General features: G+C 35.2%; 1 protein-coding gene across 1 annotated transcript in view; it reads right to left on the bottom strand.

The window, feature by feature from the left end:
• The window catches only part of Lrp1b (LDL receptor related protein 1B), a 1,711,024-nt gene that overhangs the window by 856,204 nt on the left and 828,131 nt on the right, over positions 1-26,689 (bottom strand). Inside the window, exon 6 of the mRNA XM_048345540.1 lies at positions 7,986-8,243. Within this exon, the coding sequence (XP_048201497.1) occupies positions 7,986-8,243 (258 nt within the window). The remainder of the gene's footprint in view (positions 1-7,985; positions 8,244-26,689) is intronic.

Here is a 26,689-nt window from a genome sequence, read left to right as displayed (position 1 = left end):
AGAAAATGTCTAGAAGTGGCACTGTGGCTCAAGTGGCACAATGCTAGCCGTGAGCAAAAAGAAGCCAGGGAGAGTAGTGCTCAGGCCCTGAGTCCAAGGCCCAGGACTGGCCAAAATAAATAAATAAATAAATATATGAAAAAATAAATAAATAAAAAAGAAAATGTGGTAAATATATACAATGAAATTCTATGCTTCCATCAGGAAGAATGACATTGCTCCATTTGTAAGGAGATGGAAAATCTTGGGGGAAAAATATCTTAAGTGAAGTAAACATATCCAAAGAAACAGGTTGCCTTGTTTTCCTCATTGTAAATAATTATAATGTATAGTAAAAGACAAAAAAAAACTCAAAAAGTATTGCTTCCATTTCTTGGAGTTCACTATGATAAACATCATTTTATATGATCATATGCACGAGAGCCCTTGTGATCCTCTCCTAAGAATATCCTCCTTTGATCTGAGTGTATGAATGTTTAGTCCTCATTATCATGTTCCAGTGTAATTTTTTTTTTGTGGTGCTTGTTCTTGTTTCTTTTTTCCTCTTTGTTGCTGCTTTTTATTTCTATTCTTTTTGTCTCGTATATAAGTTTATCTGATTTGGAGAGGTGAAGGGAAAGTAAAAATAATGGTGGGACAAAAGTTTAACTAATTCAAACAGTACAAGAAATATACGTAAGGCCTAACATATGAAACTGTAACCTGTCTGTACATCACTTTGACAATAAATAAGAAAAAATATAATAGAGAAAAAAAAAGATGACCTAATTCATCTGTTACTCACTATAAACTATACAGGAAATTGAACTATACAACTCAAGGCAAGGGGGGTCAGGAGGAAAAAAAAACAAGAGGAAATAGGGAAGGACTTGACACTGTTGAAAAAGACATATACTTATTACCTGACTTATGTAACTGGATCTCTCTGTTCACCACCTTTACAGTAAAAAGTAGAAAGAAAATAAATCTAGGAATAATGTGACACTATTTTTTTCAATGATTATTCTATTCTTACATTAGTCATTACCAGTGGGATCTGGGCTGTATCACCTGTGCCAAATATTGTGGTGAAAATGATGTAAAACCTAGTGCTAAACCTATATGTAACAAGATTTTATGGATTAAAAAAAAATTAAGAGAAAAATAAACTCAAAGTCTGAAGGCTGCCTGCCAGTTGTATAACCTTACTGAATTAAAGTCCTACTTAACCCTACTGGTAACTTTGATGTTAAGTCCCTACATTCCTATTATCTTATAAAAGTTTCTACATGACTAAACATTTCTGAAAGTCAATGAATATAAAGTGAATAATTATTTTTTTTACCTGAAGGAAGTCCATTGAAATAAAAAAAAGTGAAAAGAATGAGCATTGCAAATATATGTAAAGTAAAACAATTTCTAAATAAATATTAAATCAGAAATTATTTTACTAACTTTTTTTCTTATTTTTTTCATCTTTCATCAAATTATTCATCAACTGAAAATACTATTTGCTATAGCTAAACAATATAGGCTTCTGAGCTTCAAATATACTTTGTAATATTCTCATGATGAAAAGATCATTTGCTAAATATCATGTATGTGGTTATTGGCATGATGATGAGAATATCAAGTAATTCCTACTTAGTAACCTTGAAATTAATTGTTTGCACCTTCTATACAGCATTATGCAAAATCTGGAAGGTTATGGAGTATATGTGCAAAATATATAATAAAAATACATAGAAAATACAAAAGTTAGCACATATATTTTTTTACTTCAGCAAATATTGTACCAGCAAGTTAGTAATAGTTTTTATAACTTGGCCAAATAGATTTTAACTAACACTCAAAGCAAATTTGAGAAATCAAATTGCTAGATTTTTTTTTCTGTTTTGTTTTCTTCTTCTTCAGCTGTTTAGCTTGGCAATAACTATAGCATTTTATGGTGACAAGCTGACTGAAAATCAAAAGAAGCTATTGACTTCCAAGTATAAATTTATCTAATATTATTACAAAGCTTAAAGAATAATTTATCGTTAATACCTATTACCGTGACTATGTTATCAAGGAAAAGAATGCTGGAAGCTCTGGAAATGTGCTTTCACATCAGCCTATTTAGTAGTTTCAAATACCCTTTTTTTTTTTTTTTAACATTACTAGATGTTCTTATCTAACTAGCACTTCCAGTAGTAGCAAGAATGCATTTTGTTAGTTTACTTCACAAATCCCAACCTTCCTTCCAAACATCAAACCATGATGCAGAAAAAGCAAATCAACATTTTTTTGTCTTTTCACAAAAGTGTGCTAAAAAGAAGAAACTTTTAAAAATCATAAAGTGCTCACTAACATATGTAATTTCTGAGACAGGAGTTAAACAATGTATCCATGGTAATAGAGTTGTAATAGTCTCTTAGCGAATGAGCTTTTGCAGGAAGCAATATAAGAGTACATATTCCTGCCAAGATTCTTGAAGAAGAAAACTTTTTTCCTCCCTGTATTTGCTAATAAACATGTTCTGGATTCAAAACAAATTAAAATAAATAAATAAATAAATAAATAACCAAAAGGTATAACCCAGTCTTCTGTAAGAGGTGTAAATATGGAAAAGATAAAGAAAAGTTCCTTTATGGGGTAAATCTTGTGTAAAAACTCATAAATTGAAAAATAACAAGGATGATCACCATTCTATCTCAGAGTTTCCTTAGCTAGGAGCTGACCAACGTCTGCATATTTTCTTAATGAGATGGTAAAATAAAACCAATTAATGTTTTAACATGCTCCATCTCCAGGGAAGAATTAAAAATATCATTTCTCAGTTCTCCAGGGTAGACAACTAAATGCAATAGGAAACTTTTTCAGACCATGGGAAATAAATGAAAGAACACAGTGGAGTGAAAGAAGAAGAGCAATATCACTTTCTGGTGGAACATGAGAACAGTGTATGGGTTGAAAAGATAAATCAGCTAGTGGCAGCCCATCGAAAAACCAGATTATGAAATTTCCTTTTATCCTAAGAAAACATATGAAGATAATTAATTATTTTTACTGTTTTAAACAATCAAGTGTTATTTCACTAGATTAAAGCTGACACCTAAGTCCAAAATGGAGTGAATAACTTCACTGGTAACCATGAAAAAAATAAGCAGTGTGATATGACTTTTGGCCATTCCGATGGAGAAAGACAATTGTAGAGGAAATGACCTAAAAAATCAATAATCAACTAGATGACCTGTGAATAAAGTATGCTCAGCTTCTGTTGTCAACACTATATTGTTATGTCATAATATTGGACAATATCAGTTATTTCATAGTTTAGGAATCATCTTCTAAAATTCTGAATTTAATAGGAGCTGGAGTTATTTGGGATTAGCATTTATATTATCCTAGTATATCTTCCTAAGACTGTGAGTATATTCACAGTAAGGACGTAGCTTAGTCATATTTTAAAGCATATTTTTGGAAGATGTTAGCAAAGCAGTAAAGGCTAGGAAATCTGTAGTCAGGTGTTAGTCTGGTTGATAGTTGAGAAGAAATGAGAAAGACTGCTATTAATTATCTGAGACAAAAAATTTCTTCATATACACTTAGAAAAAAATATTCTACCTGGAAATTGATTAGTATATACATTATGTAATATTTTCTTATGGCAAAATGTTAATCTACAGAATTGCAAATACCGTATGTTAACATTCAGTGACTATTGTCCCTTGAGAGTTTGTGATTATTTGAATTAACTCAAAGAAAACTGTCAAACTGGTATAAGAAAGAAGTAGGGTTAAAGTTGAAAAATAGATGAAGTCTAGATCTTATTTATCAATATATGCAGAAAATCAATGGAAAGTAAGGAAAGTTTTACATAGAAACAATTTAAGAGAAGATAAAGGAGTGAATGGCACAAATGAGTACCTGAACAATAAATAGGTAATCCTATTTCTGGTCAGATATATTCTACCCTACTTGAGCTGGGGACATGAACATTCAGACAGACTGGTTACATCCATAATTAGAATCAATGAAGTGGCCTTCAAATTATTCAGAATACTGGTCAATTATATATAGTAAAAGAATGAAAGTGTCTGCTCTTCATCTAGGAGATATTAACATGGCTCTGAGTCATCATCTTTAGTAACAGTTTAACTCAGAAAATATTATTTTCCAACTTGTTTTCAAGCCTCTGCACTTTCCTGAAGAAATACATGGAAATTACCATTCCTGTAAGCCCACTGATGTTGTTGACTTGGAGTATCTATATTTCTACCACAGTATTCTTTATAAAAATTTTAAGACATAATTATATTCTAGGTATGTGTTTTGTGAGAATACTTTTTGTGAGAAGACTTTTCTTTCGAAATTTTCTTCAATGTCTGTATCTTTCAGGATAAAATTGTAAACAATAAATAAAGGGTATCTTTAAAAATAATAAATTATAGAAAGATACATGATTTCTATCATTTTCCTCAACTTACTGGGATTAATATTACTTAAGCATAATATTCCTCAATTTTTTTAAACTCTTATAATGCAATTTAGATGGACTCTTAATAATAAAGGGAAAACTACTGAAAGGGTCACAAAAGATTCAGTTTGTGAAGTTTTCAAATGATTTTGCCTTCTGTAGCACATACATTTATCACTTTTCCTTTTTGTGAGCACATGGTTTTCTGAGCCTCTGTGATATTAGTGTACCTATTGATGAAATGTGTGTGTGTGCGTGAGAGAGAGACAGAGAAAGAGACAGATAGAGACAGAGACAGAGACAGAGAGACAGAGAGAGACAGAGACAGAGACAAACAGAGACAGAGACAGAAAGAGAGAGAGACAGAGACAAAGACAAAGACAGCGATTGAGAGAAACTCTCTTTAGGAAAAGCTGTGATCTCTGATCCAAACCCCAACTCATAACTATTGCATCTTGTGGATTATTACTTAACTTCTCAGTGTCTCAATTTCTCAATCATTAATAGGGGAATAACATATTTCTTCAATGAAGTGGCTTGGCACATTCAAAAATTGTGACCATATCATTTGGATACATTATTATCCATTGTCTAAAACAACCATCAGAGTAACAACAAAATCAAAGCAAAACAACTTAAGGTTCAGATATCTATTACGTGTCATTATTTTAGCCACTTTTCTTTACCTACTACATATAAACTTGCAGTTCAAAATTGCCTGCTAAAAAACAGGAAGTTCATTTATATTTTACTAATTCCAGAAAGATGTAATTGGGGTAATTTAATGTGCCAGAAAAAAATCAATAAAGTGATATGCAATGAGATTTTAAATATTGTAATATAATGTTTACTATCACATTATTATGTAACTTTTAAATTCAAGCCAGTATAAACTATTATAGAGAGTTTTCTTGGAGTTATCATTAAAATCTAATATTTAAAATATTTTCTTAGAGCTGGAATGCTGCTCAGGCAATGCAATTGTTTAGCAAGTACAATGACCTTGGTTCAGTCCTCAGTACCATCTCCCCAAATATTTTCTTATTAAAAAGTATTTTTCAGGTATAAACAGAGCAAAGCACCTTAAATCATTTTGAGCAAAACATGCAGAAATAACCCATGCAACAGTAGACAATGATGGTTTTCAATGGATTTCTATCAGTTCATTAATTTGCTTTAATGGTGTGACAGAGATTTTATGTAAATGTACATGTGAGGAATATTCAAACTTCATTACCAACTCAAAATTGTCATGGTAAGTATGGAACACGTCATTTCCAATGGTAGTTCTTCTGTGACAAATCCATTGTTGAGTTACTTCTACGTATTTAATATATTTTAAAGTGATTATAAAATTGCATAATGTAACTCCACAAAAATATTTACTCTACTTGGCAACCTCATTGAACAATTGAAAGAGTGTATAAAACATGAAACATGATATATGTGTAATAGAATGTTATTCATCCATCAGGGAGAATAATATTGTTTTTTGTACCAGGATGGATGGATCTGGAAAATGTCATATTGATTGAGAAAGGTAAGCAAGGTTTAGAAAGACAAAGGGTGTATGTTTTCACTCACATTTCTATCTTCAATCTAAACTCTAAATATATATGGAAATAAACATGGAATTAAATGCACATAAGGCATGAGACCAAATAAACTATATTATACATGAGAGTGAGGTTCTATGGTGTAACACTATTGGACAATTAAGTCATTAACAAAATGGTTATCAGGGATATTGGTAGGGGACTAACAAGAGGAAGATAGATGACGAGAAAGAGAAATGGTGGAAGAATATAATAATATACTCATACGCAGTATACATATTTGAACATGGATTAGGAAACCTGATTGGAATGGCTGGAAATGAGTAGTTATGAGGTAGAGAAGTAATGAAGAAGGTGACAAATCAAGATGCACTTCACACATGAAGGAACATATACAACTATTTGAACCTAACAGTAAAAACACATTTTAAATTTTCCAGTGCCTTTTTTTTTTTTAGCTCAGAGTGCATAGGAAATATTTCACTAAAGTGATTACCCAAAAGAAAACCTTCATATGATTTTCCATAACTTGTTTTTATAACTCTAATGCATTCATTTGAATATAAGCTATTTTCTATAAACAGTCTAAATTACAATTACTTGACTTTGAATGCATTTGCTAAATAATATTTTCTCAAGTGCACATCAAAGAAGTGATCACTATTATTATAAAATGGGGAGATAAATATTATCCAAATAAGCTTCAAAATAATCTTACCTGAGTAGGGACTACTCTACCTATTTGACCTCAGTATTTCATTTGCTGGGACAAATGTGTTTGAATTAGTTAAGGGAATCACTAATGTGGTAAAGAATGAGTGCCTATTTTTCAATTATTTTCCAAAGCCTGGCTAAGCCAATGATTGAACTACATCATAGTCTTCCATTTGCTCCTACCACTAGTAATTAGAGTCTAATTGTGAGCAACCACTTTTCCAAAGACTACCTGAAATAGTAAGCATTCACTGTTCCCATTATGATGTGTGACCTATTTTAAAGAAGGCTTTGTCAACATTAAAGGTTAAGAAAGTTTTCAAAGTGTTTCTTTATAGTCCTCAAACGTATATCATTATTTCATTCCTTATATCAAATAGTAAGATTTTGGTGAAATATTATCAAATTCAAATCACACATTTATATCTCATGGTTATGTTTAACTTATGTTTAAATTATGTTTATTCAGCAAGCAATTCCCTTTATTCTTTCCTTATTGTATATAATTTTCATTATCCCCTCCATGATTTTTATATTAGAAGCATTTGTAAAAACAGGATTTTTTTCTATAAATTACAAAATAACTTGACACATTCTAAAATAATCATGAATGTTCCTTTACACATGTACAGATAAGTTTTGATACCCCTGTGTGTAAAAAAGATGGGGAAAGCAGAAAAGAGTGAACAGAGGTGGTGTATTTGAATATATATAACAAACTGATTTCAAGTATGGCATAATGCAGGAAGTGAGGAAAGATATTAGTCTGTCAAATGTCTGACATGGAGAATCAAAATTAATCACAACTAATAAGTATTTTATAAAAAATATATGTGTAAAAAGTCTTTAGTTGTTTTAACCAAAATATTTCACATGGATAGTTACCACCAATAGGTATATTATAAATCTAATAACTTCAAAGATATGTCAAACAAATACTAGGCAATGGATTTGTGATCATCAACTGTGTGTTTTACTTTTTTTTTACACATTCACTATCACATCATGAACAACAGTGCTGTGAAAAATCACAGTTCCCCAAAGGTGACATTTACTGAGCACTAAAGAAGAATTAAATTAACCCTGTGACATACTACTTATTGAACATGTGTGCACGCATCTGTGAAATTTATAAGGATACAAAATCTAATAATCCTATCTGTGGCCAGTAAATGAAAATCCTAAGTGGTGATATATATATATATATATATATATATATATATATATATATGTATGTATGTATGTATATGTATGTATATATAAATATAAATACTCACTATGGAAAGACTGAGGAATGTTGATTGACCATTCATCTGTTAGTCTTCCTGTTTTTGTTATTTGGACACATTTGAGTTGATTTGAAGCATCTCTTGATTCAATCCAACATATCACTTCTTCATGGTAAATAAAATCCAGAGAATGAATTTCATTTTTACTGACTGAGCTTATACTGACCATTTTACTTCCATTAAGAAAGAACACTTCAATTGCTTCTGATGTTGCAATTAATAGCATAGGTGGACTCTCTGTAGGTTCTGGAAGAAAACATAGAACCATGAGTTAAGTAAAATTGTAACTTTTTTGTATTTAAGTATATTTTCATTCATTAAAATATTTCCATACTTTAAGGCCTTACTAAAATTTTAAAATTGTGCCACCCAACATTTTATAAGTTTTGCATTCACTTCACTGAGAATTTCAGCTCAATCTCTGGGAAGATATTTCATGAAGTACTTGTTTTCTTTATTCCCTTAGTCATAATGAGCTGTCTAAATGTGAAGACAATGCTACTCACTTTAATTGATGGCAAATAGGGAAGCACTGTGAGCTAGATTTCTAGCAATGATAATGAATATGCAATGACCTCCCTGTATGGGTTTCTGGGCTTCCCTTCTGAGCAAGAACATGCTTTTATGTTTACATATTTATATGTGTATGTATGCATGTACATACATACATATTTTATGGATGTATGGATGTATTTTGAAGTTAATGTGTAAGTCAAAACTCAGTTCTCTGGAGATGAATGGACAAAGATCAGGTTTTCAGAGTGCGTATGTGTCAGCCCCACTGACTGACTCAAAAGACCAAGTAATGATACATTGTCATCATTTTATGGTATGATTAATGAGCCATTTTCTAGCATATTTCTTTGCTAAAATCAGGAAGATAATATTCTATATGTAAGAAGGACAAAAGGGCTAACAATCAATATTATGCTCATTAACTGACATTGAATTTAAACACCATTTTACAACTTCAGGATACTGAAAATGTAAAAAAAAAAAAAAAAAAAAAAAAAAAAAAAAGATCCTTAGATATAAGAGGGGCTTATTTGCTCCAAACAATTTCTGAAAAAATGCAGCTTTCCTGTTCTTATTGTTCCATTGGATTGGTGAACATGTATAAACTGAACAGATTTTTCAATAGGATATTCAAAGATTAACAAAAAAAACATAGTTCTCATTAACTCCTACTACCATAATTTAGTTCAAGCTGCCCTCTTCTCTCACCTACATTATTCAAATGCTTTATTACTGGCTTCCTTATTTCTGTTCTTGCCCTCCTTCTCTGGTATATTCATCACACAAGGCAGATTTATGCCATTACATCACAAGTTAGATCAGATCAGTCCTGCACTCATTCCCTCAGAGAGCTCTCACTCCAGGAAGAATAGAAGTTCAAGTCCATGTAATATCTCTGATGCTATGTATGATGTGTATTATTATTACTTTAATTTAATTTGCTTCATTTCTCTACTATTGCCTCTGGGAGACTAATGCTAAACATCAGAATGTCAGACAAAAGATAAAGTATATACTTTGATGATACAATTAAATAAAGTTTTAAAACAGGACTACTTAGTGGTCCTTATCATTTCTAGCAGGGGGAAAGATACCAGACTTTTTGTTTCCATCTGATAGAAGCAATCTCCAATGAAGAGGACTGCATTCTCACTACCAAGCTTAAAACATCAACCTTACGTGGTTTAAGCTTATGTCTATCTCAATGTGTTAATTTAAAAAATGTTGATCTTGGGACTTGAACTCAGGCCTGAGCACTGACTATGAACTCTTTCAAAGGTAATTTTCTACCACCTTGAGCCACAGGGCCACTTTTGGTTTTTGAATGGTAAATTGGAGATAAGCCTCTCTGGAGGACATTCCTGCCTGGTCTGGCTTCTTTTCTTTTAATTAATTAATTAAAATTTTCTTATTTATTGTCAAAGTGATATACAAAGAGGTTACAGTTTCATGCTTTAGGCCTTGGGTACATTTCTTGTACTGGTCTGGCTTCTAACCACCTCAGATCTCAGCATCCTCAGTAGCTGGAATTACAGGCAGGAACCACAGAAGCTCAGGTGAAACCCTTGCTTATTGAGATTCTTATCCTTGTAGGAAGATTTTAATCAAGCTCTATGATTCCTTTCTGACTCCTAGAACACATCAACATTTTTTCACTTAAGGAAAACAACAAAAATAGTAAACATAAACTAAACATAAAAAGGTCTAAAATAGACCGCTCAGTGGATCACAATAGCTCAAAAGCTATATATGTATGATCATATAAGACAAGGATAAGCAAACTCTATTGTTGACGTTAAAATTCTAGGTGAATTTCCTTTGGCGTATGCCACGTGGCTACTGTATATGTTTTTGGTATACTGGGTATTGTATATATGCCTACTAGAGCTAGGGAAGGGAAAGAAAAATGAGGGTGTTTGATATCACAAGATATCTTACTCATTGCCTATTATGTAACTGTACCCCTTCTGCACAAATCCTTGTCAACAAAATTTAATAAAAAATAGTAAAATGAATGATAATAATCCAACAAAAAAGTCTCAGTGAGATTAAAACAAAGTAGTCCAGTAGGACCTTACCCATGGATGCCAGAGACTTATCTTGGAAGGTCTGGGTATAAAACGGCAAACATAGTGTTAGAGACGCTAAGATCATTCCCACAATGAGCTTTCTTGGAAGCACCAGAGCAACTGGGCACTTTCTGTGCTCAATGTAGCCTTCTCAACTGATAATCTGAGCCTCGTTAGGCAATATGCTTCTCTAAACTCTTAGGTCTACTTTTGGACTACATCACACTTGCCCTTCCTGTTCTGTTTTGAAATTCTTCTGAGAAGAGACAATACAGTCAGCATTTATGGAAAAAATTTTCCTTTCACTTAGTAAGCAGTATACTCTGATGTAAAAAAGTAAAGTAAGGGCTGGGAATATGGCCTAGTGGCAAGAGTACTTGCCTTGTATACATGAAGCCCTGTGTTTGATTCCTCAGCACCACAAATATAGAAAGAACCAGAAGTGGCACAGTGGCTCAAGTAGTAGAGTACTAGCCTTGAACAAAAAGCCAGGGACAGTGCTCAGGACCTGAGTTCAAGCCCCAGGACTGGAACACACACACACACAAACACACACACACAAACACACACACACACATGAAAAAAACAATAAGGTAAATGATCAAAACCTATTTTACACATTATTTTGGTTGTATGAAAGCCTATTTTTTTAACTTTGTGTCTCTTGATTTTGGTATTCCCTTTCACTTTCCTAGTTCTAATACAAATATATACAGTTTCCAATGTACTCAGATATGATGCAGTGATAGTGCCGGTACAACCACAGGAAAGGGATACAAGAGGATCATCAACAATAGAAGCTACAGCTGGAGGAATTACAATTCCCTACATCAAGCTGTATTATAAAGCTATAGTAATAAAAACAGCTTGGTATTGGCACCGGAACAGGCAAGAAGACCAATGGAACAGAATTGAAGACCCAGAAACGAACCCACAGAACTACGCCTACTTAATCTTTGATAAAGGAGCTAAAACAATAGTTTGGAAGAAAGATAGCCTCTTTAACAAATGGTGCTGGCAAAACTGGCTCAACATATGCAACAAACTAAAACTAGATCCTTATATATCACCCTGCACCAAAATCAATTCCAAATGGATTAAAGACCTTGAAATCAAAACAGACACCCTGAAAACACTAAAGGAAGGAGTAGGAGAAACACTTGGGCTCCTTGGTGCAGGACAGAACTTCCTTAACAATGACCCAGAAATGCTACAAATCAAAGAAAGGTTGGACAAATGGGACTGCATCAAACTGCAGAGCTTCAGAAGGGCAAAGGACATAGTTCGCAAGATAAACAGAAAGCCCACAGACTGGGAGAAGATCTTTACCGGCCATTCAATGGACAAAGGCCTCATATCTAAAATATATGCAGAACTAAAAAAATTACCTTCCTTCAAAACAAAACCACAAAGAACCAATAGCCCCCTCATCAAGTGGGCTGAAGACTTACAAAGAGACTTCTCTGACGAGGAAATGAGAATGGCCAAGACACATATGAAAAAGTGCTCTACATCACTGGCCATAAAAGAAATGCAAATCAAAACAACATTGAGATTCCATCTCACCCCAGTAAGAATGTCATATATCAAGAAAACTAACAATAACAATTGTCGGAGGGGATGTGGCCAAAAGGGAACCCTACTTCATTGTTGGTGGGAATGTAAACTGGTTCAGCCACTCTGGCATGCAGTGTGGAGATTCTTCAGAAGGCTAAATACAGAACTCCCCTATGACCCAGCAGCCCTTCTTTTGGGTATCTATCCAAAAGACCACAAACAAAATCACAGTAATGCCACCAGCACAACAATGTTCATCGCAGCACAATTTGTCATAGCGAGAATCTGGAACCAACCCAGATGCCCCTCCATAGACGAATGGATCAGGAAAATGTGGTACATATACATAATGGAATTTTATGCCTCTATCAGAAAGAATGACATCGTTCCATTTGTAAGGAAATGGAAGGACTTGGAAAAAATTATACTAAGTGAAGTGAGCCAGACCCAAAGAAACATGGACTCTATGGTCTCCCTTATTGGGAATAATTAGTACAGGTTTAGGCAAGTCATAGCAGAGCATCACAAGAGCCCAATAGATATACCCTTATGATCACATAAGGTGATGCTAAGTGAAATGAATTCCATGTTGTGGAAACGATTGTTATATCACAGTTGGAACTACTTTCAATGTCCCATCTGTGTCTGTAGCTTCTATTATTGATGATGTTCTTGTATCACCTTCCTGTGGTTGTGCCTACACTATCTCTATAATCTTATCTGAGTATTTTGGAAACCGTGTATACTGGTATTAGAAGTAAGAAATTGAAAGGGAATGCCAAAATTGAGAGACACAGGGTAAAAAAAGACAAGCAACTACAAAAGCAATACTTGTAAAACTGTTTGGTGTAAGTGAACTGAACACCTCAGGGGGGGAAAGGGAAAGTGGGAGGAGGGAAAGGGGTATGAGGGACAAGGTAACAAACAGTACAAGAAATGTATCCAATGCCTAACGCATGAAACTGTAACCTCTCTGTATACCAGTTTGATAATAAACATTTGAAGAAAAAAACAAAACAATAGAAGCTATGATTTCACATGGCATTTTGAAAGTAATTACAACAATGATATAACACTCGTTTCCATAACATGGAGTTCATTTCACTTAGCATTATCTTATGCATTCACAGGGGCATAGCTATTAGGCTCTTGTGATCCTCTGCTGTGACTAGCCTAAACCTGTGCTAATTATTCCCTATGAGGGAGACCATAGAGTCCATGTTTCTTTGGGTCTGGGTCCCTTCACTTAGTTTAATTTTTTCCAAGCAATACTTGCAAAACTGTTTGGTGTAAACCAACTTAACAACTCATCGGGGGAGAGAGAAATGGGGAGGAGGGACAGGGGAATGAGGGAGGTGGTAACAAACAGTACAAGAAATTTATCCAATGCCTAATGTATGAAACTGTAACCACTCTGTACATCACTTTGACAATAAATAAGACAAAGAAAGCCTATTGTACACAGAGCTTTGGTAGTAATACTTTAGAGTGAGTAGTGCAGCCACCAATTGATAGAGAAAGCTCTATTGGTCCTGTGAGATTGACACATTACAGAAGGGAAGAGTGGCTATATGTGGTAATCACCTTAGTGAAAGCAGAGTAATTAGAGAAGCATCAGCTACAAAGAATCCTTAGAACTAAAAAAAAAAATACCAAACCAAACAAACAACCCTCTAAAATGCTTTTGCATCTTTAGTTCTACATTTTAAACAGACAATATCAACATAATTTTAAATAATAAAAGTGAAGCCAGATTATGAAAATATTAGCCAACCAATACAGATAAGTGGATTTCTAAAAAAGAAATTTTAATTTTTCAAAAAAATAATAAGAAAAAATAATTAAAACAGAAAAATAAAAATAAGAACATAAAAATTAGGTGCTGAGATCATAAGTAGAGTGGATCAAAGAAATGAAACAGCAATTGAAATTTTAATGAATGAGTGTGAGAAAGATTCAAGGATTTTTTAGAAATTTTAAATTTAGCTGTTGAGGGGGACGAAAGTATAAGTAAAATGAATAGGAATAAATTAGAGCAGAGTTTGTTTTAAGAGAAATGGAACATTGGGTCTTGGCCCAAACAGCTAGTAATTATAACTGCGTTTTGTAACTGTGATTGATACTGAAATAAACACAGACTAATAAATTATGAACCAACCTGAATTCACCACAAAGTAAAAGCAATGGTATCCTTTTTTTTCCAAACTAATTGCATAAATTCCAATTTATTGACTGCTAACTCAACAATGAAACTTAGTCCTCAATTGTCTAAAACCTGTTTTTTTATGGTTAAGTGTTCAGTAAATGAATAGAATTTGGGAGAATATACCAATGAATACTCTTAAAGGTTTTTAGAGGTAATTTTAAAAGCATAAATTTAGAAGACAGCAGAGGAGCTGCAGTGCACTAGCTCAGCTCCCTCCAGCACCGCAGTTTTCTCACCCCATAGAAACTTTTACCACTAGAAATACAAGCAGCGTAAGTTGTAACAGTAGAGGGATTCTGGCCAAGAAGGAAAAATCGACTTTGCACATCTGAAAACACAGATTCGAGCTCTGGGCGGTATCCCACCGCCACGCCAGTGTCAGCGGCACTGGCACAGCACCCATCACAGCAACCCGCACTCCACACAGGTAAAGCACACAGTGGAGACCAGGCGGCGGCTGAGCACGGACGACCTGAAATCGCAGAGAAAGCGTGAGTACCCCACGAAAGACATTCTCACACGTGCCCACAGAGCAACTTCTGCAAGGCAGCCCTTCCACCACTGCCAGAGCAAAGCGCCATCTTTGCAACTGGCATAGGGTCAGACCAGATTGGAACTAAAGCGGGCCTGGGAAAAGCGAGGTCAAATTAGCCATCTTTGAAAAGGGCAAGAGGGACCAAACAGTGACAGCCAGCTCTGCCCAGGAGAATGCCCCCTGCCCAGGCGGGAGGCGTGCCCTGGGCCTCGGCTTAGCCAGAGGTGCACCGCCCTGCCTGCCGGAACTTCTAAATTTAACACAAAAACAGCCAGCAGCTCCCGGCGGAACGGAAACACCAGATGGAGGAACTTGAGACAGCGGAAAAAACAGATGGAGGAACTTGAGACAGTTAAACGGTCCCGTCACAGAGGAAGCCAAATTCCTAGCCCGAAACGGAGCTGCTTTCCATAATTACCTCCGCCAAGGAGGCCGGCCCATCCAGGAGGCAGAAGCCATGCACAGGCAAGCACCTCTCAGCCGGGTAAAACAGGCCAGAGGCACCCTGCCCTGCTCAGTCCACAGCCTATTCAAAGGAAAGCGTTAAAGGCCGCGGCCCTGCAACAGACAGAGGAGCAAACTGAATTCTGCCAAAACCAGACAATCAGGAATATAGACTGCAGACCATCACAAGGAAACCAGAGACTGGGGAAGGACCACCCAAACAAGGAAGACTCCATTTATTTTTCTTTATCTTTTCAACATTTCTTAAACTTAAAAAAAAAAAAAAAATTTTTTTTCAATTCGGAAACGTCGTTTTTTTTTGTTGTTGTTTTTTTTGCCGTGTTTTCTATTTTTACCTGTTTGTTTTATCAAGTTTTTTTTTTTCTTTTCTGTTTGTTTGGGTTGTTGCTTTTCTGAATTTTTTCCTTTTTATTTTATTTTCTTTTTTAAATAATTTTTCTCTGTTGTGTGCATCTGTCTCCCACTATTTTTACTTTATTTCTCTCTTTGCGTTCTCTTTCTTTAAAACTTACTATCCTATGAAGAACACCTCCACTCTGTTCTGCTAACTCTCCATTATCTATCATTGCAACCTTATTCTCTCTACTGATTCTACTCTTCTCGATACTTCCATGTCACTGAAATTAAACCAAAATCACCACCTCCCCTCCCCAATACATTTTACTCTATTCACTTTACTACCTATAACTTACCCTCCTGACATACTGCCTGGAACTCCAGTCTCCAATGATTCCTGGTTATTGGATAGAGGGTATCCCAGCTTAATCCGAGTGAATCAAAAGAGTTCATAGAGAAAGTCAGTCCTAAAAGAACTTAATATAAAAAAAAATTTGCATATAGGGTCGTAACAGTAAATAAGTAACTACTGAATACAGGGCCCAGGATCAGTTGTTATATTGAAATGGTATTCTTTAGGAACACCAAATCTAATTTTATAGACAGCTATACAGGGTATCTACATAATTGTGAACTTGTAAGATTTACACAACAGTGCTTGGTAAGGGCTGCTTTGGGTCTTAAACGGTGCTCACAGGTGCTGGTAGACTGGCATCCCCAATTCAAATGGGCAGAAGAAACACAAGAAAGATGGCAAACAATGAAGTCTTATCCCCCACTCAAAACAAGCAGGAAGCAGAGCAGTCAATCAAAGACATAGAGGAGAACCCCCAAAATTCTCTACAAAGTCTACTGATAAACATGATAAATGAAAAGTTTGAATCTCTTCAGTCAATTATTCTAGAGCGTGAGGAGGCAAAGCAAAAATTAATGGAGAATTTCATGGCATCCACAAATAGAAAGATAAATGAACTTCAAGAGTTAAATGAAAAGATAGCTAACCAGCTTAAAGATTTTAGAGAGAACTCTCAAAACCAAAATAATGAAGTTAATGAAGTAAAGAAGTCCATACAAGACCTAAGAAATGACATGGAAATTATCAGGAAAGACCAGTCAGAAGCAAAAGAGATTCGAAATCAAGTAACTAGCTTACAGTCCTGACTAACTGAAAGAGGATCGAATTTCAAAGCTGAAGATTCCTTAGATTTTATGGAGAAAGATAAAAAATGAATACAAATCCAGTCCAATCAACAAAACAGATCGCTACAGGAGATTCAAGACATGATCAGGAAGCCCAATTAAAGGATAATAGGTATTGAGGAAAACTTGGAGAAAGAGGTTAATGGGATAGGCAACCTATTTAACAGAATATTAGCTGAGAACTTCCCAAATATCCGGAAGGAAAGGCCTATACAGATACAAGAAGCATTTAGAACCCCAAATCGACCAGACCAGAATGGGACATTTCACCGACACATTGTGATCAAAACAGGATCAGTAGAGTGCAAGGAAAAAATACTCAAAGCTGTTAGGGCAGAGAAAACAATCACATATAAAGGAAAAGCAATCAGAAATACCCCAGACTTCTCAGCAGAGACCATGAAAGCAAGGAGAGCCTGGAATGAAGTATACCACACTCTAAATAAAAATAACTATCAACCAAGAATTCAGTACCCAGCCAAACTCTCCTTCATAGCCGAAGGTCAAATAAAAGTCTTCCACAGTAAGGAAAAACTGAAACAATATATCTCCACCAAACCAGCTTTACAGAAAGTCTTCAAAGATGTACTATACAGGGATAATAATCAAGATCCCAATACAGACAGAGAAATGAACCCTAAATAGTAAACATCAGATCAAGAAATGGGAAGACACAGCTTTAAACAAGATAGTGATAATGAAAGGAAAAAACGATCATCTCTCAATCCTAACTGTCAACATTAATGGACTTAATTCTCCAATCAAACAACATAGGCTCATAAGTTGGATCAAAAATCAAGATCCATCTTTCTGCTGCCTCCAAGAGACACATCTATCCAGCAAAAGTAAACATCTTCTAAAAGTGAAATGCTGGAAACAAATCTATCAATCAAATGGCCCCCATAAGCAGGCTGGAGTTGCAATCCTAGTATCAGACAAAATTGACTTCAAATTAAAAAAGGTAAGAAGAGACAAAGAAGGTTACTACATACTAGTAAAGGGATCTCTCCTACAGGAAGAAATAACCATTCTAAATATCTACACACCAAATGCAGGAGCACCCAACTTCATCAAACAAACACTACTGACTCTAAAAACACTCATACACCCAAACACATTGATAGTTGGGGATTTTAACACTCTACTATCACCTCTGGACAGATCAACACGCCAAAAACTGAACAAAGAAACCACAGAACTAAACAATTGCATAGAAGAACTAGACTTAATCGACATCTACAGAATATTCCCCCCAGCAAGGACAGAATACACATTCTTTTCGGCAGCACATGGAACATTCTCCAAAATAGATCACATCTTAGGGCACAAAGAAAATCTGTACAAATTCAGAAGTATCAAAACCATTCCCTGCATTCTCTCAGACCACAATGGAATAAAATTAGAGCTCAACTCAACCAGCCACCACAGAAATTGCTACAATTCATGGAGACTAAACAACACACTGATGAACCATCAGAGGGTCATTGAAGAAATTAAAATGGAAATTGAAATGTTTATGGAATTCAACCAAGTTGAGGAAACAAAGTACCAGCTCCTTTGGGACACAGCAAAGGCCGTACTCAGAGGAAAATTTATATCACTGAGTGCATACATCAACAAACTGGAGAAACAGCAACTCAATAATTTAAGGAAGCACCTTAATTTCCTTGAGAGAGAGCAACAAGCCAAACCTCAAATCAATAGACGGAAGCAAATAATTAAAATCAAATCAGAATTAAATCAATTAGAGACAAAAAACCATCAAAACATTCAACAAAACAAAGAGTTGGTTCTTTGAAAAAATCAACAAGATAGACAGACCCCTTGCAAACCTGACCAAAAAACAAAGGCAGCACACTCAAATAAACAAGATAAGAGATACAACAGGTAACATCACCACAGAAATAACTGAAATTCAGAAAATTATAAGGGACTATTTTGCAAAACTTTATGCCAACAAATTCGAGAACTTGGAAGAAATGGATGATTTCCTAGAAAAAATTCATATCCCCAAACTGAACCATGGAGATTTAAACCTCCTAAACAGACCCATATCCAGTATTGAAATAGAAATGGCAATAAATGATCTCACATCCAAGAAAAGCCCAGGTCCAGACAGATTCACTGCAGAATTTTACAAGGCCATCAAAACAGAACTCACACCAATATTTCTCAAACTCTTCAATGAAATTGGAAGAGAACATTCACTTCCAGACTCATTCTATGAAGCCAGTATAACCCTCATCCCAAAACCAGGCAGGGACTCATCAGGGAAAGAGGACTATAGACCGATCTCCCTGATGAACATAGACACAAAAATCTCAACATAATTCTGGCCAATCAACTTCAACAGGTCATCAAAAAAATCATACACCACTATCAAACTGGATTCATCCCAGGGATGCAAAGTTGGTTTAATATACACAAGTCAATTAATGTAATCCACCACATCAACCGGAGCAAGCTAAAGAACCACATGGTTTTATCTCTGGATGCTGAAAAAGCATTTGATAAAATCCAGCATCCATTTATGCTAAAAGCCCTGGAAAAACTGTGATTCCAGGGAACATTCCTGAATATAATCAAGGCAGTTTATGACAAACCAACAGCAAGCATAACTCTAATTGGTCAAAAACTAAAGCCATTCCCTTTAAAATCAGAAACAACTCAGGGATGTCCACTCTCTCCCCTGCTCTTCAACATAGTACTAGATTTCCTACCCAGAGCAATCCGGCAAAAAGAAACTATAAAGGGGATCCAAGTAGGTAAAGATGAAGTTAAACTTTCTCTCTTTGCAGATGACATGATCCTATACCTAAAGAATCCCATATACTCTACCCCCAAGCTACTAGAGCTCATCCAAAACTTTGGCAAAGTTGCAGGATATAAAATAAACCTTCAAAGATCAACGGCCTTTCTCTATGCTAACGACCCAAAGACCGTGGCTGATATCAGGAAAGCAACGCCCTTTGCAATAGCCCCCAAAAACATAAAATACCTAGGAAAAACCTTAACCAAAGAAATGAAAGACCTCTTTGAGGAGAACTTTAAAACATTGAAAAACGAAATTAAGTCAGAACTAAGGAAATGGAAAAACCTCCCATGCTCCTGAATTGGGAGGATTAATATAATCAAAATGGCAATATTGCCAAAGGCTATCTACAAATTCAATGCAATTCCCATTAATATCCCAACACCATTTTTTGATGAAATAGAAGAAGCAATCCAGAAATTCATATGGAATAATAAAAGACCTAGAACAGCAAAAACAATCCTAAGCAGAAAGAACAGTCCTGGAGGAATTACAATACCCAACTTCAAGTTGTTTTATAAAGCTATAGTAATAAAAACAGCTTGGTATTGGCACCGGAACAGGCCTGAAGACCAATGGAAGAGAATTGGAGACCCGGGAATGAACCCACAGAACTACGCCTACTTAATCTTTGATAAAGGGGCTAAAACAATAGTTTGGAAGAAAGATAGCCTCTTTAACTAATTGTGCTGGAAAAACTGGCTCAACACATGCAAGAAACTAAAACTAGATCCTTATATATCACCCTGCACCAAAGTCAATTCCAAATGGATTAAAGACCGCGAAATCAAATTAGACACCCTGAAAGCACTAAAGGAAGAAGTAGGAGAAACACTTGGGCTCCTTGGCGCAGGACAGAACTTCCTTAACAAAGACCCAGAAAGGTTACAAATCAAAGAAAGGTTGGACAAATGGGACTGCCTCACACTGCAGAGCTTCTGCATGGCAAAGGACATAGCTTGCAAGATACAGAGAAAGCCCACAGACTGCGAGAAGATCTTTACCGGCCATTCAACGGACAAAGGCCTCATATCTAAATTATACGCAGAACTAAAAAATTTACCTTCCTCCAAAACAAAACCACAAAGAACTAATAGCCGCTCATCAAGTGGGCTAAAGACCTACAAAGAGACTTCTCTGATGAGGAAATGAGAATGGCCAAGACACATATGAAAAAGTGCTCTACATCACTGGCCATAAAAGAAATGCAAATCAAAACAACATTGAGATTCCATCTCACCCCAGTAAGAATGTCATATATCAAGAAAACTAACAACAGTTGTTGGAGGGGATGTGGCCAAAAGGGAACCCTACTTCATTGTTGGTGGGAATGTAAACTGGTTCCGCCACTCTCGCAAGCAGTATGGAGATTCTACAGAAGGCTAAATGTAGAACTCCCCTATGACCCAGGAACCCCACTTTTGGGTATTTATCCAAAAAACCACAAACAAAATCACAGTAATGCCACCAGCACAACAATGTTCATCGCAGCACAATTTGTCATAGCGAGAATCTAGAACCAACTCAGATGCCCCTCCATAGATGAATGGATCAGGAAAATGTGGTACATATACACAATGTAATTTTATGCCTCTATGAGAAGGAATGACATTGCCCCATTTGTAAGGAAATGGAAGGACTTGGAAAAAATCATAGTAAGTGAAGTGAGCCAGACCCAAAGAAACATGGCCTCTATGGTCTCCCTTATTGGGAATAATTAGCACAGGTTTAGGCAAGTCACAGCAGAGGATCACAAGAGCCCAATAGCTATACCCTTATGATCACATAAGATGATGCTAAGTGAAATGAACTCCATTTTATGGAAATGATTGTTATATCACAGTTGTAACTACTTTCAACATCCCATGTGTATCTGTAGCTTCTACTATTGATGATGTTCTTGTATCACCTTCTTGTGATTGTATCTACACTATCTCTGTAATCTTATCTGAGTATTTTGGAAACCGTGTATACTGGTATTAGAAGTAGGAAATTGAAAGGGAATACCAAAATTGAGAGACAAAGAGTAAAATAAGAGAAACAACTAAAGCAATACTTGTAAAACTGTATGGTGTAAGCGAACTGAACACCTCAGGGGGGGAAAGGGGGAGGGGGGAGGGGGGTATGAGGGACAAGGTAACAAACAGTACAAGAAATGTACCCAATGCCTAACGTATGAAACTGTAACCTCTCTGTACATCAGTTTTATAATAAAAATTTAAAAAAGGCATAAATTTAAAAGTGATAAAGTACTTGCATAAGAACAATACAATAATACTTTTATGACAATCAGCATAATTATTGAAACTTACCTGATGATCATTTAGCCATTATTAGAAATTTTTCAATTTCAGATTGTACTTTATTCAAAATTTGTTGCTAAATATATATTATGTATAGCAAAATATCCAAGAATGACTCATTCATTTTTGCTACTGAAAGATAGCCAATGGCTACTATAGATTTGCCTAGTCATCTTCTTAACTGTTAACATGAATTGGTTACAAGAACACATCTTTTCAATTCAGACATATTGCTTTAGGTTATAGATTGATAGTTTTTAAATTAAAATGAAATATAACCTAGTTACTGGAAGCAGAGATATGGGGACTGCAATTTTAAGCAAATTGGAGCAGGAAAGTGTGTGACTCTTATCTATAATTAATCACCAAAAAGCCAGAAGTAGAGCTATGCTTCCAATGGTAGAGTGCCAACTTTGACAAAAAAAAAAAAAAATCTCAGAAACTTCATCTAGGCCCCGAGTTCAAGTCCCAGGAATGGCACACATAGAAAAAAAAGTAAGATATGTTGGTTAAGTTGAAATTTTCTTTTCAATATCTCTGACTTGTAAAATTCATGTTTAAAAATAAATACTTTTAAAAGGAGCATTTGATTTGGCTTTAAAAGTAGAAATATTGTTTCAATATTTTCATATTTATTGAGTATGACTAGCTATTGTCAGGCTCTGCTGTGAATGCTAGAAATAATAACAGTGAACAAATCTAACAAAATTCTTTTTTTTTTAATGTACATTCAATGGACATTTTAGTTGGGGCTAACCACCAAACAACAAATACTTCTTAGTATCATTTGTAAGAGAAATTTGTTTTGGCCTGAAAAACTGATTGACAGAAGGTTACATTTGCCAACATGAGCAACATGGAAGAAAGAAAAAAAAAAAACATTAGTGTGGGAGATAATCAGGAGTTCAGTTTGAGACATATAGAGTTTGATATTTGTATTCAATATTCAAATCGAGGTACTGAATATGGATTTCAATATGTGTGTTTGACGTTCAACAGAGAGGTTTAGTCCATAATAAAAAGTAGGAAATCTCAGATTCTAGACAAGTTTTTTTCAAATTTTTATTATCAAACTGATGTACAGAGAGGTTACAGTTTCATACATTAGGGATTGGATACATTTCTTGTACTGTATGTTACCTTGTCCCTCATACCCTCCTCCCCCCTCCACCTTACCCTTTCTCCCCTTGAGGTGTTCAGTTCACTTACACCAACCAGTTTTGCAAGTATTGCTTTTGTAGTTGTTTGACTTTTTTTACCCTGTGTCTCTCAATTTTGGTATTCCCTTTCAGTTTCCTACTTCCAATACCAGTATACATGGTTTCCAATATACTCAGATAAGATTACAGAAATAGTGTAGGTACAACCACAGGAAGGTGATACAAGAACATCATCAATAATAGAAGCTACAGATACACTTGGGACTTTGAAAGTAGTTACAACTGTGATATAACAATCGTTTCCATAACATGGAGTTCATTTCACTTAGCATCATCTTAGGTGTTCATAAGGGTATAGCTATTGGGCCTTGTGATGCTCTGCTATGACTTGCCTAAACCTGTACTAATTATTCCCAATAAGGGAGACCATAGAGTCCATGTTTCTTTGGGTCTGGCTCACTTCACTTAGACTCATTCTATGAAGCCAGTATAACCCTCATCCCAAAACCAGGCAGGGACGCATCATGGAAAGAGGACTACAGACCGATTTCCCTGATTAACATAGACGCAAAAATTCTCAACAAAATTCTGGCCAATCGACTTCAACAGGTTATCAAAAAAATCATACACCACGATCAAACTGGATTCGTTCCAGGGATGCAAAGTTGGTTTAATATATGCAAATCAATTAATGTAATCGACCACATCAACCGGAGCAAGCTAAAGAACCACATGTTTTTATCTCTGGATGCGGAAAAAGTGTTTGATAAAATCCAGCACCCACTTATGCTTAAAGCCCTGGAAAAACTGTGATTCCAGGGAACATTCCTAAATATAATCAAGGCAGTTTATGACACACCAACAGCAAGCATGCTAAATGGTGAAAAACTAAAGCCATTCCCTTTAAAATCAGGAACAAGGCAGGGATGTCCACTCTCTCCCCTGCTCTTCAAAATAGTACTAGAATTCCTAGCCAGAGCAATTAGGCAAGTAGAAAATATAAAGTAGATACAAATAGGAAAAGATGAAGTTAAACTTTCTCTCTTTGCAGATGACATGATCCTATACCTAAAGAATCCCATATACTCTACCCCCAAGCTACTAGAGCTCATCCAAAACTTTGGCAAAGTTGCAGGATATAAAATAAACCCTCAAAAATCAATGGCCTTTCTCTATGCTAATGACCCGAAGACCAAGGCGGAAATCAGGAAAGCAACTCCTTTTGCAATAGCCCCCCAAAACATAAAATACCTAGGAATAACCTTAACCAAAGAAGTGAAAGACCTCTTTGATGAGAACTTTAAAAGCTTGAAAAACGAAATTAAGTCAGAACTAAGGAAATGGAAAAATCTCCCATGCTCCTGGATTGGGAGGATTAATATAATCAAAATGGCAATATTGCCTAAGGCTATCTACAAACTCAATGCAATACCCATTAATATCCCAACACCATTTTTTGATGAAATAGAGGAAGCAATCCAGAAATTCATATGGAACAATAAAAGACCTCGAATAGCAAAAACAATTCTAGACACTTTTGAAAGCTGTAGGCTTGGATGTATTTTGGAGTGTGTGTGTGTGTGTGTGTGTGTGTGTGTGTGTGTGTGTGTGTGTGTGTGTGTGTGTGTGTTGGTTTTGGGCTTGAACTCAGAGCCTGGATGCTGTCTATGAGCTTTTTGTGAACAAAAATGTGTGCTACCACTTTAGCCACAACTCTGGTTCCAATTTTTTAGTGGTTATTTGGAGATAGGTCTTACAGGCTTTTCTGGCTTTGATCTGTCATCCCCATATCTCAGCCTTCTGAGTAACTATTATGACAGGAAGGCATGAGCAATGGCTCTAGGGTGTGTTTTTGTTTGTTTGTTTATTGCACTTGTTTTTTCACATTTCTTGAACTCACAGTCTGCCACTCTGTAGCCTCTGCCCCCTTTGTTTTTGTTTTTGTTTTGTTTTTTTTTTTGCTCATGGCTAGAGCTCTATCCCTTTAGCAACAGCTCCACTTATGGTGTAGTTTTAAAGTGATGACACATACTGAGAAGACCTACAGAATTGGCTAGGGAAGTATAGTCAAAGAAAAGACATAGATTTGGATCATATATAGTTCTGGCAGAAAAAAGGATTTTGGTTACAGAATAGGTGGGAGAGCTGCCAGTCAAGGAAAAGCAACCTTCCAAGAAAGCTGTGCTCGGTAAAAGACAAAGGTTTCCAGGAGGAGACAGTTAACAGTGTTTGCTAACAACCAGGAACTGAAGAATGAGGCAAATGGAGGTCACTGGTGAACTTGCCAATAGATATTTGAGTAATAATAGTAATGTAAAACTTATGGATATAGTTTCAAGAGAAAGAGGGGAAAGTGGGAAAGGGCCACACACAACATTAGTATTCTTAGTGGAAAACAAACGCTGGAGTGGCATTTGGAGGAAAAAAAATGAGTTGAAATAAAGAAGTTTTATATCAACTTGAAAATTTGCATGTATGTCAGTAGGCATGATGCATAAGGACAAAATAGATACTTGAAGAAATAAAGACATCATATTTTGTCATAATATTTTAACTGATGATAGAAGTGTGGATTGGTGTATAATCACAGGATCAAACTTTGGTAGGAAAAACCTGAGTTTTTTCTTCAAATAAAGCAAGAACAAGGTAGAATATCTCATTCTAGAGTCACACAGAGTAATAGTGGATTGATGGGGTTAGAGTCAGAAAGGTTCTCTTTTAAATGCTTGCATTTTCTCTGGGAAATATATCTATATAAGGAAGACAGAGGAAGAAATATGAACATTCATTATCTAAAGGAGAAATGCTATTTAACATATTTCACTAAGATTTATTACTATAGTCACTGAATATAAATATACAACTTATATTTTGAAGATCACATTTTTCTCTATTGCTATTATTGAAAGATACAGAAAGTAGTCAGTAATGATGCAACAAATGTCTAACTATATTTAAGACATTATGACTTAATTTTATGCTGTTTCAATCATTCAAAATATATCATAACATAATTGAACTAATCTTTTAGTCAGCATTATATTTCATGCAGTTCACTGATGAAATGTGTGTTTTGTGGATTATAGTGCTTAGAAAAATTTATACACTTTTATAAAATGAAATTGATGGAACAGATTTTTTCTTCTCAGGACTACAAGGTCTCTAGACATCTGGACTAGAGGGAATATAGTCAAGTATTACTGTTACAAAATATCAATTTTTGTAGCAAAAGAAAGTAAGATCTCCAGAGGAAAGAGAAATTGGGGACTTTTTCTGATGCTATGATTACTGAAAATTTTTTTCAACATCTCTTGATTTTTATTAATAAACACAAAGTCTTGAGAGCTCATTAAATTTTCTTTTTCATATGAGAAGACAATTATTTTGTTTATATAGACTTCCTTGAAGACTCTTTGATTTTGTGTTCTTATAAGTAAAGGTAGTTTGTATAGATCTCAGGTTATAAGGCCCATCTGCCTCTAAGATGTCTTTTTACTTTTTGTTTTATCTTTTCGTGTGTGTGTGTGTGTGTG

This window comes from Perognathus longimembris, chromosome 4, assembly GCF_023159225.1.
Source record: "Perognathus longimembris pacificus isolate PPM17 chromosome 4, ASM2315922v1, whole genome shotgun sequence".
Classification (NCBI taxonomy): Eukaryota; Metazoa; Chordata; class Mammalia; order Rodentia; family Heteromyidae; genus Perognathus; species Perognathus longimembris.
The sequence above is the reverse complement of the archived record's forward strand: the minus strand, read 5'-3'. Positions and strand labels throughout refer to the sequence as shown.